Source organism: Saimiri boliviensis, chromosome 17 (assembly GCF_048565385.1).
Source record: "Saimiri boliviensis isolate mSaiBol1 chromosome 17, mSaiBol1.pri, whole genome shotgun sequence".
Classification (NCBI taxonomy): Eukaryota; Metazoa; Chordata; class Mammalia; order Primates; family Cebidae; genus Saimiri; species Saimiri boliviensis.
The window spans coordinates 7,136,349-7,153,698 of NC_133465.1; the positions used below are offsets into that span (position 1 = coordinate 7,136,349).

The 17,350-nt window shown below is 46.0% G+C and overlaps 2 protein-coding genes across 4 annotated transcripts in view; both read left to right on the forward strand.

Annotated features, from left to right (window-relative positions):
* XAF1 (XIAP associated factor 1) overlaps positions 1 to 17,350 on the forward strand; it is a 23,156-nt gene continuing 5,806 nt past the window's right edge. For 2 of the 3 annotated variants that reach the window (XM_003929120.4, XM_074388102.1), the window contains exons 1-5: positions 2 to 107; positions 2,437 to 2,572; positions 4,676 to 4,871; positions 6,095 to 6,180; positions 15,666 to 16,007. In XM_003929120.4, the coding sequence (XP_003929169.3) occupies positions 76 to 107; positions 2,437 to 2,572; positions 4,676 to 4,871; positions 6,095 to 6,180; positions 15,666 to 16,007 (792 nt within the window). In that variant the 5' untranslated portion in view covers positions 2 to 75. Of the gene's footprint in view, positions 108 to 2,436; positions 2,573 to 4,675; positions 4,872 to 6,094; positions 6,181 to 15,665; positions 16,008 to 17,350 lie in introns of all 3 variants that reach the window. The other variant, XM_074388103.1, reaches the window with a different exon arrangement.
* On the forward strand, positions 2,583 to 3,420 carry LOC141581922 (uncharacterized). Its single transcript, XM_074389094.1, has 2 exons — positions 2,583 to 2,801; positions 2,897 to 3,420. Exons 1-2 carry the CDS (start codon positions 2,618 to 2,620, stop codon positions 3,418 to 3,420), a joined length of 708 nt encoding a protein of 235 aa, XP_074245195.1. The 5' UTR covers positions 2,583 to 2,617.

Sequence of the window (17,350 nt, forward strand, 5' to 3'; positions counted from 1 at the left end):
CTGAAACACTTTCAGTTTTGTTTCCTTGTCTGCAAGAAACGAAACTCGCCAGAAAGACTGAGCAGAGAGCAGAACATGGCAGAAGCCTTCTTGGTGTGCAGGAACTGGTAAGAAACACCTTCTCCAGGGGCAGCCCCAGGCTGGACGGTGGGAGACGTGGATGAGATAGGGCTGTTGCCAAAGGGAGGAGAAAAATGGTTGCTGCGCTTAGGAGAACAAGCAGCTGGAGACCGTAGAACCCAAGGGTAGGAGGGTTTAAACTGAGTCATCTCTGGGTGAGAGTGAGCAGCATTACCTCCACTTCACTGCACCCTCTTTCCCCCAAATTTTAGGCCTTTGGGGACAATTCTGAAGCCAAATAGCCAGGACAGTTGGTTCCAACTGTGCTACTCATACTTGTGAGATCTTGGGTTCTAATCTGGGGTTCTGATACTATGACCTTCACACCAATCTGTGAAACAAAGGGCCCCACAGGCCAGGTGTGGTGGCTCACGCCTGCAATCCCAGCACTTTGGGAGGCCGAGACAGTCAGATCATGAGGTCAGGAGTTCGAGACCAGCCTGACCAACACGGTGAAACCCCGTCTCTACTAAAAATACAAAAATTAGCCAGGCATGGTGGCACATGCCTATAATTCCAGCTACTCAGGAGGCTGAGGCAGGTGAATTGCTTGAACCTGGGAAGCAGAGGTTACAGTGAGCAGAGATCGCACCACTACACTCCAGCCTGGCAACAAAGTCAGACTCTGTCTCAAAAAAAAAAAAAAAAAAAAGAAAGGGCCCCACAGAGATTCCCCAGGACTATTCTCACCCTCCTTGGAAAGGGAGCTGTGGGCAGGGCAGGGAGGACAGAGCAGGGGGCTGGGACCACACCTCTAACTGCAGGCGGAAACTGCCCCATCAAAAATCCCCATTCTTAAAGTTCCCTACCTGTGACAGGGACCTGAGTGGACCCTCCCCAGAGAGCTTTGCTCCAACCAGACCCTTCAAGTTCTCTGGTTTCTCAGCCAGCCCAGGAGGAGCAGGGGGACAGGGGACCAGGCTGGGAAGAACAGAGGCAGGGAAGCTGGCACTGCCTGTGTGCCCACCGCCTGGGCACAGCAGAAGCAAAGAGCTTGTTTGGATCAAGAAGAGTGAGGCTTTGACAGTCCCTCTCGGGGCACGTCCCACGTGCCAGGGACATGGACCTGAGACTCGTCTCGTCCTCTGGCCTTTAGGGCTGTGGCCACCACCTTTCCATTCTCCCGAGCTGCCACAAGCAAGAGCTGATGGAAATGAAAGGTGTTTTCTTTCTTTCGTTTTCTTTCTTTCCTTCTTTCTTTCTTTTCTTTCTTCCTTTCTTTTTTTTTTTTTTTTTTTTTTTTTTTTTTACTTGAGATGGAGTCTGACTTCTTTTTGCCCAGGCTGGAGTACAATGACACAATCTCAGCTCACTGCAACCTCCACCTCCTGGGTTCAAGTGATTCTCCTGCCTCAGCCTCCCAAGTAGCTGGGATTAAAGGCATTTGCCACTATGCCTGGCTAATTTTGAATTTTTTTGTAGTAGAGCTGAGGTTTCATCATGTTGGCTAGGCTGGTCTCGAACTCCTGACCTCAGGTGATCCACCTGCCTCAGCCTCCCAAAGTGCTGGGATTACAGGCGTGAGCCAGTGGCCGAAAGGGGGCCTTTCTCGGTGAAGAGGACGGTTAGAGAAAAACGCCCTGCCCAGGAGGTGGGAGGCTCAGAACCCTTCCTTCACTTGGACTCCAGGAAGAAACCTCGGAACCTCTGTGGGTTAGCGCAGGTGAACCTGGAGGCAGGAGAGACTTGGGAAGCTCTCGCTTTGGAGATTCTAGCAGTTGGCATGGTCCTGGCAGGAAGCGTGAGCCTTGCAGGACCGCATTCCTAACACTGTGGACCAAACAGGGGCAGCAGAAAACAAGAAAGAAGCTTCAAGAGAATTTGGCACTTCTCAAAGTATTTAAATTGAAATAATTTAATTATTTAAATTATTTACGATGAAATGTCATTTCATTTTAAAAACAGCCTCAGAGAGGTATAACTGACCTGCAATAAACCACACATTCAATAGCAATTGATAAGTTTGGGCCTATGTTATATACATCCGTGAAACACCATCCCCGTAACTGAGATAATGAAGCTCCCCATCACCCCCAAATCTCCGCTGTGCCCCTTTTGTCATTCCTCCCTCCTGCTCCTCCCCAGGCCCCGCCCCAGCAATGTAAGAGCTCTGTGGAACGTCCTCACACTTATTCGACGATGATGTTCCGTTCTAATTTTGACCCAACACAGGGAGTGGGGGCAGGTGGCATCATCATCATCACATGTTCAGTGCTTAAGGCCTCTGGAGATCTGGTCCCCGGTGGGAAATACAGCTCCATGTTTCCTAATAGGAAAATAAGTCTATTTTCCTATCTCCCCTCCTTGACCCTGTAGCAAAAGAAATGTAGCCTCCGCCCGCTTTGCCGTCCACGAGGTGCACTGCCTGCGGTTCCTGGTCCTGTGCCCGGAGCGTGAGGAGCCTGTCCCCAGGGAAAAGATGGAGGAACACTGCAAGGATGAGCACCAGCAGGTGAGCAGGTGGCGGCGAGGATGGAGTCCGGGAGGCGAGGCGAGGATGCCTGAAGGAGAGATGGGGTCCGGGAGTCGGGGCGAGGGTCCAGTCCTCCCTGCGGGAGAGATGGGGTCCGGGAGTCGGGGTGAGGGTCCAGTCCTCCCTGAAGGAGAGATGGGGTCCGGGAGTCGGGGTGAGGGTCCAGTCCTCCCTGCGGGAGAGATGGGGTCCTGGAGTCGGGGTGAGGGTCCAGTCCTCCCTGCGGGAGAGATGGGGTCCTGGAGTCGGGGTGAGGGTCCAGTCCTCCCTGCGGGAGAGATGGGGTCCTGGAGTCGGGGTGAGGTCCAGTCCTCCCTGCGGGAGAGATGGGGTCCGGGAGTCGGGGTGAGGGTCCAGTCCTCCCTGCGGGAGAGATGGGGTCCGGGAGTCGGGGTGAGGGTCCAGTCCTCCCTGCGGGAGAGATGGGGTCCGGGAGTCGGGGTGAGGGTCCAGTCCTCCCTGCGGGAGAGATGGGGTCCGGGAGTCGGGGTGAGGGTCCAGTCCTCCCTGAAGGAGAGATGGGGTCCGGGAGTCGGGGTGAGGGTCCAGTCCTCCCTGCGGGAGAGATGGGGTCCGGGAGTCGGGGTGAGGGTCCAGTCCTCCCTGAAGGAGAGATGGGGTCCGGGAGTCGGGGTGAGGGTCCAGTCCTCCCTGAAGGAGAGATGGGGTCCGGGAGTCGGGGTGAGGTCCAGTCCTCCCTGCGGGAGAGATGGGGTCCGGGAGTCGGGGCGAGGGTCCAGTCCTCCCTGAAGGAGAGATGGGGTCCGGGAGTCGGGGTGAGGTCCAGTCCTCCCTGCGGGAGAGATGGGGTCCGGGAGTCGGGGTGAGGGTCCAGTCCTCCCTGAAGGAGAGATGGGGTCCGGGAGTCGGGGTGAGGGTCCAGTCCTCCCTGCGGGAGAGATGGGGTCCGGGAGTCGGGGTGAGGGTCCAGTCCTCCCTGCGGGAGAGATGGGGTCCGGGAGTCGGGGTGAGGGTCCAGTCCTCCCTGAAGGAGAGATGGGGTCCGGGAGTCGGGGTGAGGGTCCAGTCCTCCCTGAAGGAGAGATGGGGTCCTGGAATTGGGGCAAGGACTGGGGACTTAAGGCAGGAGTCCAGTCCCCCAGGCAGAGACTCACTTGAGGGCCATGGGAAATCGTTTAGCTCCTTCACAGGAAGCCCCATGGGCAGGAAATGTCAATCCTGCCATTTTCTTGCTGATCTGAGCCTACCTCCAATTTTCCCATCTCCAGTCCTTTCCCTACAGGCTTATGGGTCTAGCATAGGTAAGAGGATCTGGTTTCAGGAAAGACTGGCTCTTCTCTTGAGACCCGTAAAGAGGGGCCGTGGACAGGAAGGCCCAGGAAGGCAGTCAGGTCGAGCTTTGTCTCCTGCCTGAAAAAGAGTTCCTGTCTGTTCCTCCTGGGCCCCCGATCTGTCTCTCTGGAGATACTCAAGCTCAGGCATCCATTTCAACTCAGACTGGTCCGACAAACACGTCTTGAACACTGGGCTGGGCGCTAGAGAGAGACTGAGGTAGCCACACTGGATCCCTGCCCTCTAGGAGTTCACAGACTCCAACCTGGGACACTGTGAGCCAAAGTGGATGTGGGACAGGCCCGGGGTGCTAGGTGGAACCCCCATCTGGGGTGTGTGTGTGGTATGTTTAGATTGGGTGTACGATGTGTCAGAAGAGCATCCAGAAGTCCTCGCCGGCGTTTCATGAGGTAAGAGCTCCATGTGATTTCTCCTTGACTGCCAAATAGGCCAACCCAAGAAAAGGAGAGGTAGGGAGAAGGCGAGGCCGATAATAGAGAATTCCACCTGACCACTCACTCTTTACACCCCATCGGGCTTGGAGAGCAGTGGAGAACTAGCCCACTGCATGACACACGACCTCCTGTCCCCCAGATACTGGCCAGAAGGGCTTTCCATGGTCCATGAGTCCAAGAGAGCTCAGATCCCCCCAAGGGCAGTCCCTCACTCTGGCCCATCTCATCTGCTGTCTCTTATTGGCTGCAATTCCCTAGGGAATTGGGCACAAGTCCTCGATCTGTCTGCAGTCAAAGAGGCCAGTGATCATGCCCTTCCTGCTGCCTCCCACAGGCCAATGAGTGCCGGGAACGCCTCACTGAGTGTAAGTTCTGCAAGCTGGACGTGCAGCTCAGCAGGCTGGAGCTCCACGAGTCCCACTGTGGCAGGCAGACGGAGCTCTGCCTGGGCTGTGGCCAGTTCACTACGCGCCGGGCACTCGTAGAGCACACACATTTCTGTTGGAGTCAACAGGCCCAGCTCGGGACAGGTGAGCGTACAAACTGGGGCGGAAGGGAGATGTTCTGAGGGCCAGAGCATTTCCTGGATGGGATGTGAGGAATGGAAGCTCTCAGCAGCATGGATGACAAGGGTATTTGCTGTGTAGGTCTCAATTCATCCAGCTATTCTAACCATGAATTAGAGTGGCCTTCCTGTGTGTCTGCCATGGTCTTCAAATGACTGGTCCAGGGAGACCAGGGGGCTAAGGATAGAGCCTGCCAGCCACAGAGTTGAGTAAGGAGGCCATGGGGAGTCCTAGGAAACAGGAGGCCTTCTTTGAATGCCTCCAGCACAGTCCTAGCCTGGCAGAGATCCATTGATTTCTCGTCCTTTTACAGATGAGAAATCTACACACAGAATAAAGCAGGGGCTTGCTAGAGGCAGAAATCAGACTGGACTTTCACATTTTCCACCAAACCTAGGGCTTTTTCCATTATCGGCAATGGCCAGAAGGCACCTAGCTATAACTCCTGGCCTCGGAGCCTGGCCCCTGGTACCATTTTCTGTTCGTTTGGCTCACATACCTCTTTACTAGGGTATATTTAGTATCACTGTCCCACAGTCATCAATGTGACAGATCCTTTGCTGCCTTTGCTGGTTGTTTTGGTAACATGGTAACATAAGAGACAGCCTAAAAACTCCCCAGACAGTAACTCTCTCCTGATAAACAATCGACCCAAGGTCAAAACTGGCCAATGAAAAACTGAAAAGTGTGAGATTCATGTACATTTCCTTCATCCAGCATGGCTGGACTTCAGCAGAACCAAACACAGTCTTCAACACAACTTCAACACACCCCAACACAACACAGCGTCAACACCATCAACAAAGATGTGTTCAACCAACACCTGGTCCGATCACAGAGCCTGGAAACTGGTGGAATGAAGAGCAGTTAGATCGGAGAGGACTGGCATCTGTGGCTACAGTTCCATTCATCTCCTTAGAAAGCAGTCCCACTCCGGGAAGCTGTCTCTCCATCACGGCTGCTGCTGCCCTAACTGCACATCTGTGGCCATAAAGGAAATGATGTGGGTGACTCTGCCAAGAGTTGCCTGTGTAGTCAAGGATGCCGGCAGTGCAGGAAAGTCAAAGCCAGACAGGCCCGGGGACAGTTCATGCTCATGAGTACAGGCCATATAGACAGCTGTGGGCGAGCTGGGCTAGCCATTGTCAAGGGCAATCATTTGTGGTGTTGTTTCTGTGCTTATTCAGGGGAAAGAATTTCAGCACCTGAAAGGGAAATCCACTGTCATTATTGCAACCAAATGATTCCAGAAAATAAGTATTTCCACCATATGGTGAGTAGCAGTTGGTAATTTTCTAATACTGCTAATAGTCCACATTCTGAAAAGAAGGATAGGAAAAGCAGATTCTGGGCCCAATTTTGCATAGCATGAATATTAAAGGATCCCATATATATATATTTTATGCTTTGTTCAAAAAGATATTTTAGTGACTAGCTTAGGCTAATCGAGCACACACAATTGATCTTCCTTTGTGCCCAGCCCTTCAGGGGGCCTCCCTTACCACTCCCAATAGCCGCGATCACCCCTGACCATCTCCAACTGTCACGGCCTGGACATTGCAATTTGGTCCTCAGTAGGGCCTGTCTTACTGTTTTCTGTCTCATGTGGGAGTCTTCTCTATTAGACTGTGAGCTTCCCGCGAAACTGAATGACTTTTCCCATTTTCCTGATATCAGGGCTTGGTGCGAAAAGGGGGCTCTGTAGAGATGCAGTCACGTGATCGACTGACGGACTGATTTTGTCCGGGAACACTCAGACTCTTCCCTCCATAGCCCTAAGCGCCTTTTAGTGCATTGCTGTGCCAAGTTGCTCACTTCTTTTGGACAGAATGGAGCATTTCTCCTTTGGGAGACCTACCAAGGCTTCTCTCCAAGGAACTCATCTCCTTCTCCTTTACTTTCTTAACACTTCAGTTCCTAGAACTACAGAATATCAAAACCAAAGCCACCATAGAGATGATCCAGCTCTTTGCTTTTTTGTTGTGTTTTGTTTTTACTGGTGTGGGAAACCACATATAATGTAAAACTTGCCACTACTGTAGAGACAGTTGGTACATTCGCAATGTTGTGCAATCTAGTTCTAGAATATTTTCATCCTCCCAAAAAGAAATCCGGTACCCATTTGCAAATACTATCCATTCCCCCATGTTCCCAGTTCCTGGCAACCACTAATCGACTTTCTATCTCTATGGATTTGTCTATTCTGGACATTTCACATCGATGGAGTCATATAGCATGTGGTCTTATGTAACCATCTTCTTTCACTTAGCGTAACATTTTCAAAGTTCACCTGTGTTGTAGTTTTGACATATATCACATCAGCACTTCATTCCTTTTAATGGATTTTTTTTTTTTTTTTTTTTTGAGACAGAGTTTTGCTCTTGTTACCCAGGCTGGAGTGCAATGGCGGGATCTCGGCTCACTGCAAACTCCACCTCCTGGGTTCAGGCAATTCTCCTATCTCAGCCTCCTGAGTAGCTGGGATTACAGGCACGCACCACCATGCCCAGCTAATTTTTGTATTTTCAGTAGAGATGGGGCTTCACCTTGTTGACCAGGATGGTCTCGATCTCTTGACCTTGTGATCCACCCGCCTCGGCCTCCCAAAGTGCTGGGATTACAGGCTTGAGCCACCGTGCCCGGCTTTGGACGTTTTTTTTTTTTGAGACAGGGTCTCACTCTGTTGCCCAGGCTGGAGTGTAGTGGCACAATCTTGGCTCACTGCAGCCTCTGCCTCCTGGGTTCAAGCTATTCTCCTGTCTCAGCCTCCTGAGTAGCTGGGACTACAGGTGCCTGACACTGTGCCTGTCTAAATTTTGTATTTTTTTTTAAGTAGAGATGGAGTTTTACTACGTTGGCCAGGCTGGTCTCAAACTCCTGACTTCAGGTGATCTGCCCATGTCGGCCTCCCAGAGTTAATGGCCTTTTTTATGGACATCCTACATTTTGTTTCTCTACTTGTTGATAAACATTTGAATTGTTTCCACCTTTCAGTGTGCTTTTTGAAGTGGAGTCTGTGGACCAGCAGCATCAGCATCACCTGGAAGCCTGTTAGAAATGCAGAATCTCAGGCCCTCCCCTTAGAAATGCTGAATTAGAATATTCAGGATCTCGCGATTTCACAGGCATTTCAAGTCTGAGAAGTGCTGCCCCAGCCACGTGATTCTCAGCCTCAGCTGTACATGGAAATCACCTACTGATTTGTTTTTCTCAGTACTGACATCTGCTAGGTTCTATAAGTGGTCCATGTCTTCTCTTTGAATGAGAAGATACTTGGAGAGTACCAAAACAAGAGTGAAGCTGACTGCTTACCCTTCAAATGTTCAGCCTGGCCAAGGCACCTACACACTTATTGGAAGGCTTCAGGGAGGTGGGGAGCGCTAATAAACACGGAACTGGATTTGTGGTTAGAAACTCTGAATTTTAGTTCTGCTGTGCCCGTTACTGGCTGTGTAACCTCTCTGAGCTTCTTTCTTCTTTTGAGGAAGATGGGGATAATGGTTTATCTCCTCGTTCAGGAAAAGAAGCCGTCCACGACCAGCCGACACCAGATCTATCTCCTTGGCAGCATCCACACTCACTTACTTTGCTTTCCCACCTCTTAACCACAGAAGAGCTTTCTGTGTTTCTGTCTAAAGCCTATACCCTCCTACTGGTTGCTATACTATATCCTCTCTTTTTGCCTACACAGGGTCACACAAGGTTATTGCTACACTGCTCCAGCAATTCTCCCCTGTCTGTCCAGCAACAGGGAGAGGTTAAAGGAGCTGTACCACATAGGTAACAACAACGTCTCAAAATTCTAGGATGTCCTAAGTTTTTAAAGGGCTGCCACTGTTGAATATTTAGATATCAATGGTGAATCTTTGGCCTTGCATGAAAAGAATCTTTTTGAATTGGAAAATTAAGGACTGAAATCTAGGTGGTTTTGTGGTTTTCAGTCTTTAACTTTTTATTAACGTGACCCCAAACCAGAGAAACATAAAGTACTTCTGACCCCATTTCCTACGAGCTACCATCTTGTTTCTTTGTTCCCCTCTGTAGAAAAACATTTGAACCAGTGGTCTCTAGTCACGGCCTCCATCTTTTCTTTGCCCATTCTTATTCCCACTCCCATCTGGCTCTTATGCCCACCCCGCCCAATGTTACCAAATCTGCTCTTGTCAAAATCAGTTACATCTGCATTCCTTAATCCAATGCTTAGTTCTCAGTTCTCAGTTTACGGGGAGCATTTACTGCTCATCACTCCCTCTTCCTCAGTGCACTTTCTTAGCCTCCAGGGTACCACACTCTTGTGGTTTTCAGTGACCTTGCGTGGTCTCTTATTCTCTACCTCTCCACCCTCTTAATTTTGGGGGGAAGCAGGGCTTAGTCTCTGGTCCCTTCTCTACCTATATTCACTGTCTTGATATTTCATCCAACCTCCTGATTTTTATTTTTTTTATTTTTCTTTATTTATATTTTCCTCCTGATTTTTGAAAATGCCATATGTAGTCAGACACTTCCAAATTTACATCTCAGTCTGGGCTTTTCTCCCCAAACTCTAGATTTGTATGTTACCATTTACTGCGTCTTCCCTCAAATGCTTGACAGACATCTTAAATGTAATACATCTGAAATGGAATCCTCTGTCCCACAGCTCGGCCCATCTCAGTTGATGGCAACTCTGTCCTTCCAGTTGTTTAGGCAAAATCTCAGGTTCACTCTCAACTTCTTTTTCCTCCGTGTTGCTACCCTGGTGTGAACCATCATCTCCTCAAGCCCAGATGCTGCAGGAGTCTCCTAAGTGGTCTCCCTACTTCTCACTTTCCCCCTACAATCTATTCTCATCACAGTGGTCCACGTGATCCCTTAAAAATACAGGTCTTGTTTGGCTCCTCTGTTCAGATCTTTGTACTCATTCTTGCCCCGTTTTATGCAAACTCAACACTGCAATAGCCTTAGAGATCGATGTCATCTTTGCCTCCCCTCCTACGTCATCACATCTTTGATCTCGTGTGCTACTCCTGTTCAGCTCACTGGCCTCCTGGTGGTTTCTTGAGCATACTGTGCCCTAGAGCCTTTTCTCTGGTGACTGCCTCTGCCTGGGAGCCACCTCCTTACCTTCCCTACCTTATTCCCAGAGCTAACTCTCTCACTTCTCTCAAGTCTCTGCCCAGAATGGCACCTTCTTAAGGTGATATACCACAACAATCTGTTTCAAATTGCAGCTCCCTCTCCATCACATATTCACCACTCCCTGACCCTCTTCTATTACTTTTTTCGTAGCCTTTATAAACTTCTAACATATTATCTAATTTATTTAATTATTATGGCCCTTGTGGTTTCCCACCACCCCAATAAAATTATAAGCCCCACTGCTCCCCTTTATGCTAACTACTCCCTAGACAAAAATACTCTACTTTCATTTTTAGCTGTTTGTTCTGGTAATCACCTTCATAGGTCTAAAGCACCTGCTTATATATTTTTTCAATTTTAGGTATTACCTGTTGACTCATAAGGATTTAGGAATGTGGATTTCACTTTTTTTATACCACGCATCCCACACACATACCTCCAAAGTTCTTCATTTCATCCTTCCAATTTATTAATTTCATTCATTCTGGTTAAATATTCAATATTACATTAATATAACCATGTAAACATTATACATGTTTTCCAGATGAACTGTGATTATGTGTGCTTTCTCCTACAGCTTGTTTTCCCTGGACTTAATAATTGTTTTGGCTTCACTTTCTAGGTACCTATCACTAAATCATCCCTAAAACTCTCTACCAGATCTGAAAATTCCCCTGAGTACAACTAAACACATCAGATAATCTATCCATTTCATTCTGGGAGCATGGTATTCCCCAGGTCTGATGATTAGCTGTTGGTCTGGAATTTCTTCCACTCTCTCCAGCGTTGGAGTTCTGTTCCCCAAATCTCAGGTCCTGTCTCTCTCTTTTTTAGGTTACTCCTTGTTTGATAGAACATATCCTCAAACAGTTTCCTGAGAAAGAAAGCAGGAGGGGCAAATTTTTTAGACCTTATATGTCTGCAGATGATAGCTGGAGTGGCTATAGAATCTATCTACCATCTTAATTTTTTTTCAGTTTTATTACAACTCTGATTTGGTCACCACACATTTGTATACATGTGTTAGAATATCACTGTGTGATCTACAAGTATGTATCATTCTTACTTGTTCACTAAAAATTAAATTGATTATAAAAAATTTCAAACAAATGTGAAACTAGATGGTTAATACAATAAACCCTCATGTGTTCACTCCTCAGATACAAGAGTTGTTGTTCTGAGCAGGGTGAATAAAAATAAATCCACCCCTAGATACATTACCGGTAAAAGGCAAAGGTTGATTTCTTTGAACTCAACCAAAGAAGGAGATTACAAGCAAAGGAATGGCTGAAGCAAATATATCAACAACAATAAGAGGAGTGGGTATGCAGTGGAATCATCTTCAAAGTGCTGAGAGAAAATAGCTGCTAATGTGTAGAAATCACACGTTTTCCATACCTGAACTATTCTTTTCATTTGTTTTCTTTTTTCTAAAGTATGATAAAGCAAATCCATGATATCCTGTTATTTCACCATCATTCTTAAATAGCTCAAAAATACAGTCATTTACTTAATCACAATGCCTTTATCACTCCAATGATATTAACAATAATCTTTCCCCCAGCGTTTTGGGGCCCTGCGTTTATCATTCTTGTTCATTACGGCTGCTGGTGCTGCTACCCTTTCTCCTCCCTTGTCTTCTATTGGATTGAGCAAAATGTCTTTATCTCTTTCTTCTTTTCTACTGATTCAGCAATTTTACACTCTATTTCTATCATTTCAGTAGTTACCCTTAAGATTTTCATATGAATACTTGACTTAATAAAGTCTAAAGTTAATAATTAGCTCTACTCTTCTTACAAATAGTATACCGATTTGAGAAGACATGAACACAGATCCTCTACTCCTATCTTACATGAAAATGCTGCCAGAATTTTGTTTCATTTCGCTTTCATACCACTTTTCTTTAGTGATTATTGTTGTTATTTATGTAACTCATGCCTATTTGGATATACTCACAAGATTTTTGTTTGTTTTTGTTTGTTTGTTTGTTTCGAGACAGAATCTCACTCTGTTGCCTGGGCTGGAGTGCAGTGGCACAATCTTGGCTCACTGCAACCTCAGCCTCCTGGATTCAAGCAGTTCTGCTTCAGCCTCTCGAGTAGCTGGTATTACAGGCATGTGCCACCATGTCTGACTAATTTTCATATTTTTAGTAGAGATAGTGTTTTGCCATGTTGGCCAGGCTGGTCTGGAACTTCTGACCTCACATAATCTGCCCACCTCGGCCTCCCAAAATGCTAGAATTACAGGTATGAGCCATTGTGCCGTGCTGGATATACTCACAAGTTTACCCTTCCCCGTTGCTCACTTCTTTCTTGGATCCTAAGCTTTCCTCTGGGTAAAATTTCTGTCTTCCTGAAATACATGTTAGTAGTTTTTTCACCAATAACCCTGAGTAGTGAATCTTTAGTTGCCCGAAAATATGCTTTTTGTTTTTTGCATTCATAAATGATCATTTTGCTGGATATCAAATTCTAGATTAACAGCTATCTTCCCTTATAATTTTGAGTATCCTTCCGTAACAGGATACTGCAGACAACGTAATAATAAAGAACTGAAATTTCTTTCTTTTTTAAAAAATTGTACTTTAGGTTCTGGGGTACATGTGCAGATCATACAGGATTGTTGCATAGGTACATACATGGCAAGGTCGTTTGCTGCCTCCATCCTCCCATCACCTATATCTGGCATTTCGCCCCATGTTATTCCTCCCCAACCTCCCCACTCCCCGCTGTCCCTCCCCTAGTCCCCCACAACAGACCCCAGTGTGTGATGCTCCCCTCCTTGTGTCCATCTCATTGTGCAACACCTGACTATGAGTGAGAACATGCGGTGTTTGATTTTCTCTTCTTGTGTCAGCTTGCTGAGAATGATGGTTTCCAGATTCATCCCTTTCCCTATGAAGGACACGAACTCATTGTTTTTTATGGCTGCATAGTATTCCATGGTGTATCTGTGCCACATTTTCCTTGTCCAGTCTATCATCGATGGGCATTTGGGTTGGTTCCAGGTCTTTGCTATTGTAAACAGTGCTGCAATGAACATACATGTGCATGTGTCTTTATAATAGAACGATTTATAATCCTTTGAATATATACCCAGTAATGGGATTGCTGGGTCAAATGGAATTTCTGTTTCTAGGTCCTTGAGGAATCGCCACACTGTCTTCCACAATGGTTGAACTAATTGACACTCCCACCAACAGTGTAAAAGTGTTCCTATTTCTCCACATCCTCTCCAGCATCTGTTGTCTCCAGATTTTTTAATGATCGCCATTCTAACTGGCGTGAGATGGTATCTCAATGTAGTTTTGATTTGCATTTCTCTAATGACCAGTGATGATGAGCATTTTTTCATGTTTGTTGGCCTCATATATGTCCTCTTTTGAAAAGTGTCTGTTTATGTCCTTCGCCCACTGTTGAATGGGTTTGTTTGTTTTTTTCTTGTAAATCTGTTTTAGTTCTTTGTAGATTCTGGATATTAGCCTTTTGTCATATGGGTAGATTGCAAAAATTTTTTCCCATTCTGTTGGTTGCCAATTCATTCTAATGATTGTTTCTTTTGCTGTGCAGAAGCTGTGGAGTTTAATTAGGTCCCATTTGTTTATTTTTGCTTTTGTTGCTGTGGCTTTCGCTGTTTTGGTCATGAAGTCCTTGCCTACGCCTATGTCCTGAATGGTTTTGCCTAGGTTTTCTTCTAGGTTTTTCATGGTGTTAGGTCTTATGTTTAAGTCTTTAATCCATCTGGAGTTAACTTTAGTGTAAGGTGTCAGGAAGGGGTCCTGTTTCTGCTTTCTGCACATGGCTAGCCCATTTTCCTAACACCATTTATTAAACAAGGAATCCTTTCCCCATTGCTTGTTTTTGTCAGATTTGTCAAAGATCAGATGGTTGTAGATGTGTGGCATTGCCTCCAAGGCCTCTGTTCTGTTCCATTGGTCTCTATCTCTGTTTTGGTACCAGTACCATGCTGTTTTGATTACTGTAGCCTTGTAGTATAGTTTGAAGTCAGGTAGCATGATGCCTCCAGCTTTGTTCTTTTTGGTTAAGATTGTCTTGGCTATGCTGTCTTTTGGTTCCATATGAAGTTTAAGGTGGTTTTTTCCAGTTCTGTGAAGGTCACTGGTGGCTTGATGCAGACAGTGTTGAATCTATGAATTACATTCAGCAGTATGGCCATTTCCACAATATTGATTCTTCCTAACCATGAGCATGGAATGTTTTTCCAGCTGTTTGTGTCCTCTCATTTCACTGACCAGTGGTTTGTAGTTCTACTTGAAGAGGTGCTTTACATCCTATGTTAGTTGTATTCCTAGGTATTTTATTCTCTTTGTAGCAATTTTGAATGGCAGTTCACTCTTGATTTGGCTCTCTGTTAGTCTGTTATTTGTGTATAGGAATGCTTCTGATTTCTGCACATTGATTTTGTGTCCTGAGACTTTGCTGAAGTTGCTCTGTCCTGGGAAGGTGGGGCTTTATTTATAAGTTTCTGACATGCTGCTGCCTTTTTTCAGAGATGCCCTGCCCAGCAAGGAGGTAGTCTAGTCACAGTCTGCCAGCAGAGGCGTTGCTGAGCTGCCATGGGTTCTGCCCAGCTGCTGTGTGAACTTCCTTGCAATTTTGTTTACAGAGGTACAGCTAGAACTGCCTTGGTAATGATGGTCTGCCTCAGTAATGGCAGACTGCCTTGGTAATGGTGGACTGCCTCAGTAGTGGTGGACTGCCTCAGTAATGGCGGATGCCCTTCCCCCCACAGAGCTGGCAGTCCCTGGTCTAGCTGTGCTTGCTGCAAAACTCTCAATCCAAAGCATTTCAGATTGCTAGTCTTTGTAGGGGTTGGACCTGCCAAGCCATATCACCTGACTCCCTGTTTTAGCCCCCTCTTTTTCAGTTGAATGGGCAGCTCTGTCTCCCAGGTGTTCCAGGTGCCAGTTGAAATGGAAGTCCAGATTTGTGTGAGTTTTAGTGTGGAAACCCACAGCACTCCTGCTGAAACAGCCATGCTGGAAACTTGTGGCATTTTTCAGCCCGAGAATTCCTGGTCTGTGGGCAGTAAAAAATCATTTGGAAATGTGGTGATCACTCATCCTCTGCATTGTTCTCACTGGGAACTGCACTCCAGAGCTGTTCCTATTCAGCCAACTTGGATCTTCCAGAAATTTATTTCTAACAGCTTCGAAGGCTGGAAGTTCAAGATCAAGTCACCAGCACTTGGTGTCTGGTGAGGGAGGACCTTCCTGCTGCCTCCTAGCATGGTAGGAGGCAAAAGAGTAGAAGGATGTAGCCAAATGCTTCATGAAGCCTCTTTTATAAGGACCCTAATCCTATTAGCAAGGGAGGCACTCTCATGACCTAATCACCTCCCAGAGGCCCTGCCTCTTAATTCCATCACATTGGCAACACCTGAATTTTGGAGGTGACACATATAAACCATAGCAACCAGTCAGACCTTCATTCCTGGAATGCAAAATTTTCTTTCTTTCCTGCAAAGCCAGGTATTACATTGAATGTTTTGTCACATTTTATACAGCATATAAAAATGTTTACAGTGGGAAGTTTTTGTTTTCTAGTCTACCATATTTTCTGACCATTAAAGCTGAAGTCATTTTAAAATTTGATATATTATTCACAATTTCAGGGTAAATGTCATCCAGACTCAGAGATTAAGAAACACTTTCCTGTTGGAAAGCCAAAAATTCTTCCTTCATCTCTTCCAAGTCAAGCTGCTGAAAACCCAACTTCCACAATGGAGAAAGATGTCCGTCCAAAGACAAAAAGTATAAACAGATTTCCTCTTCATTCTGAAAGTTCATCAAAGAAAACATCAAGAGGCAAAAGCAAAACCTTGGATCCACTTTGGATGTCAGAGCCCAAGCCTAGGACCACCTCCCCTGTAGGAGATGAAGCAGCCTATGACATTCTGAGGAGATGCTCTCAGTGTGGCATCCTGCTTCCCCTGCCCATCCTGAATCAACATCAGGTACTCAGCCTCTGTTCTTTGCTTACCTGGTTGTGAACCATATGTACAGTGTATTTAAAAAATCTAAGACCTGAAAAATATTCACAAATGTTGTGGCCCTTCTCTGTCTGCCACTTCTCTGGGTGTCCAAATGCACTCTCTCATAGCACTTACCACCTGGTTTATTTGCATCACCTCCGAGACTGAGTCACCTTTGAAGATTGAGCCAGTTTCTCATCTCTGTGTCTCCAGCTCCTAGGCCAGGGACTGACATACAGCAAGTGCTCCAAAACTGTTGAGTAAATGAAAGAAGCAGAGGACACCCAGTCTGTCTCTCCCATGGTGTAGATATGGCACTCAGGCCCAGAGGTGAGATGTCTCAGTCAAGATCCTAAGCCAGTTGGTGGCTTATCTTCAGCAGATCAAAGTTTGCTTCAAGCAGTTCAGGCTTTATAGGCATCTCCCCGAATATCCTGATTTTTACATCCTAGGTTATTTTCTAGTAATAATAGCAATTGGCATTAGAGGTTGTTAACCATTGTGTGCCAGTTCAAATGCAGAGCTCTTTATAATCTTCATCAGAAACAATAGGTAGGTATTTTATCCCCATTTTACAGACAAGGTAAAGTAGCTTCCCAAGGACTATACAATTAGAATGGCAGAATCCAGCCTGAGTCCACCTATATACAGATGCAAAGTTTATACTCTTCCGCTCCAGACTGGATGCCTGGAGTTTGTTTATTTTTCAAAATACAAAAGTACTAGATTTGGTTGGAGCTAGTTGACATCATACCATATAAAGAAGTAAAAAAGCAAAGCTAACCCTACTTCCCCAACCCCATATACTGAGATACCAATTTCAACAGCTTTATGGGCATCTTTTCAAAGTTCTACCTTTGCTTTTACAAATCTAAACAAGCATATACTGGGTTTCAATTGTTTCTTTTTCCACACACATTATCTTACTATACTTATTACTATGCCCCTTGCCTTTTTCATTTGGTGTATGATGCATGCTCCTTACAAAAGAGACTTAGTAGACCCAAACCTTTTTTTCTAACTTCCTTATGCATCCATGTATGCACATAAGCATATCATTTTGTAAAAACTGGCTAATTTCATATTTGCTGGGGGTGTTACTAGTACCATTTTTCCTTGCTTCCTACAATTTGGTATATTTCCTTTCACAATTTTCTCCATCCCTATATAACAGAGTTGCCAGATTTAGCAAATAAAAATACAGGACATTAGGTCAAATTTGAATTTCAGAGAAACAGAATGTTTTTAGTATAAGTATGTTCCATGCTGTGATTGTTTTGCTGAAATTAAAATTTAATTGGGGCACCCTGTATTTTATTTAGCAA

Bases quoted from the DNA above. Each gene is read 5' to 3' on its own strand.
- LOC141581922 (XM_074389094.1), top strand. From the start codon at position 2,618: ATGCCTGAAGGAGAGATGGGGTCCGGGAGTCGGGGCGAGGGTCCAGTC. The intron at 2,802-2,896 runs GTCCAGTCCTCC...AGTCGGGGTGAG, and splicing joins GTCCTGGAGTCGGGGTGAGG to GTCCAGTCCTCCCTGCGGGA.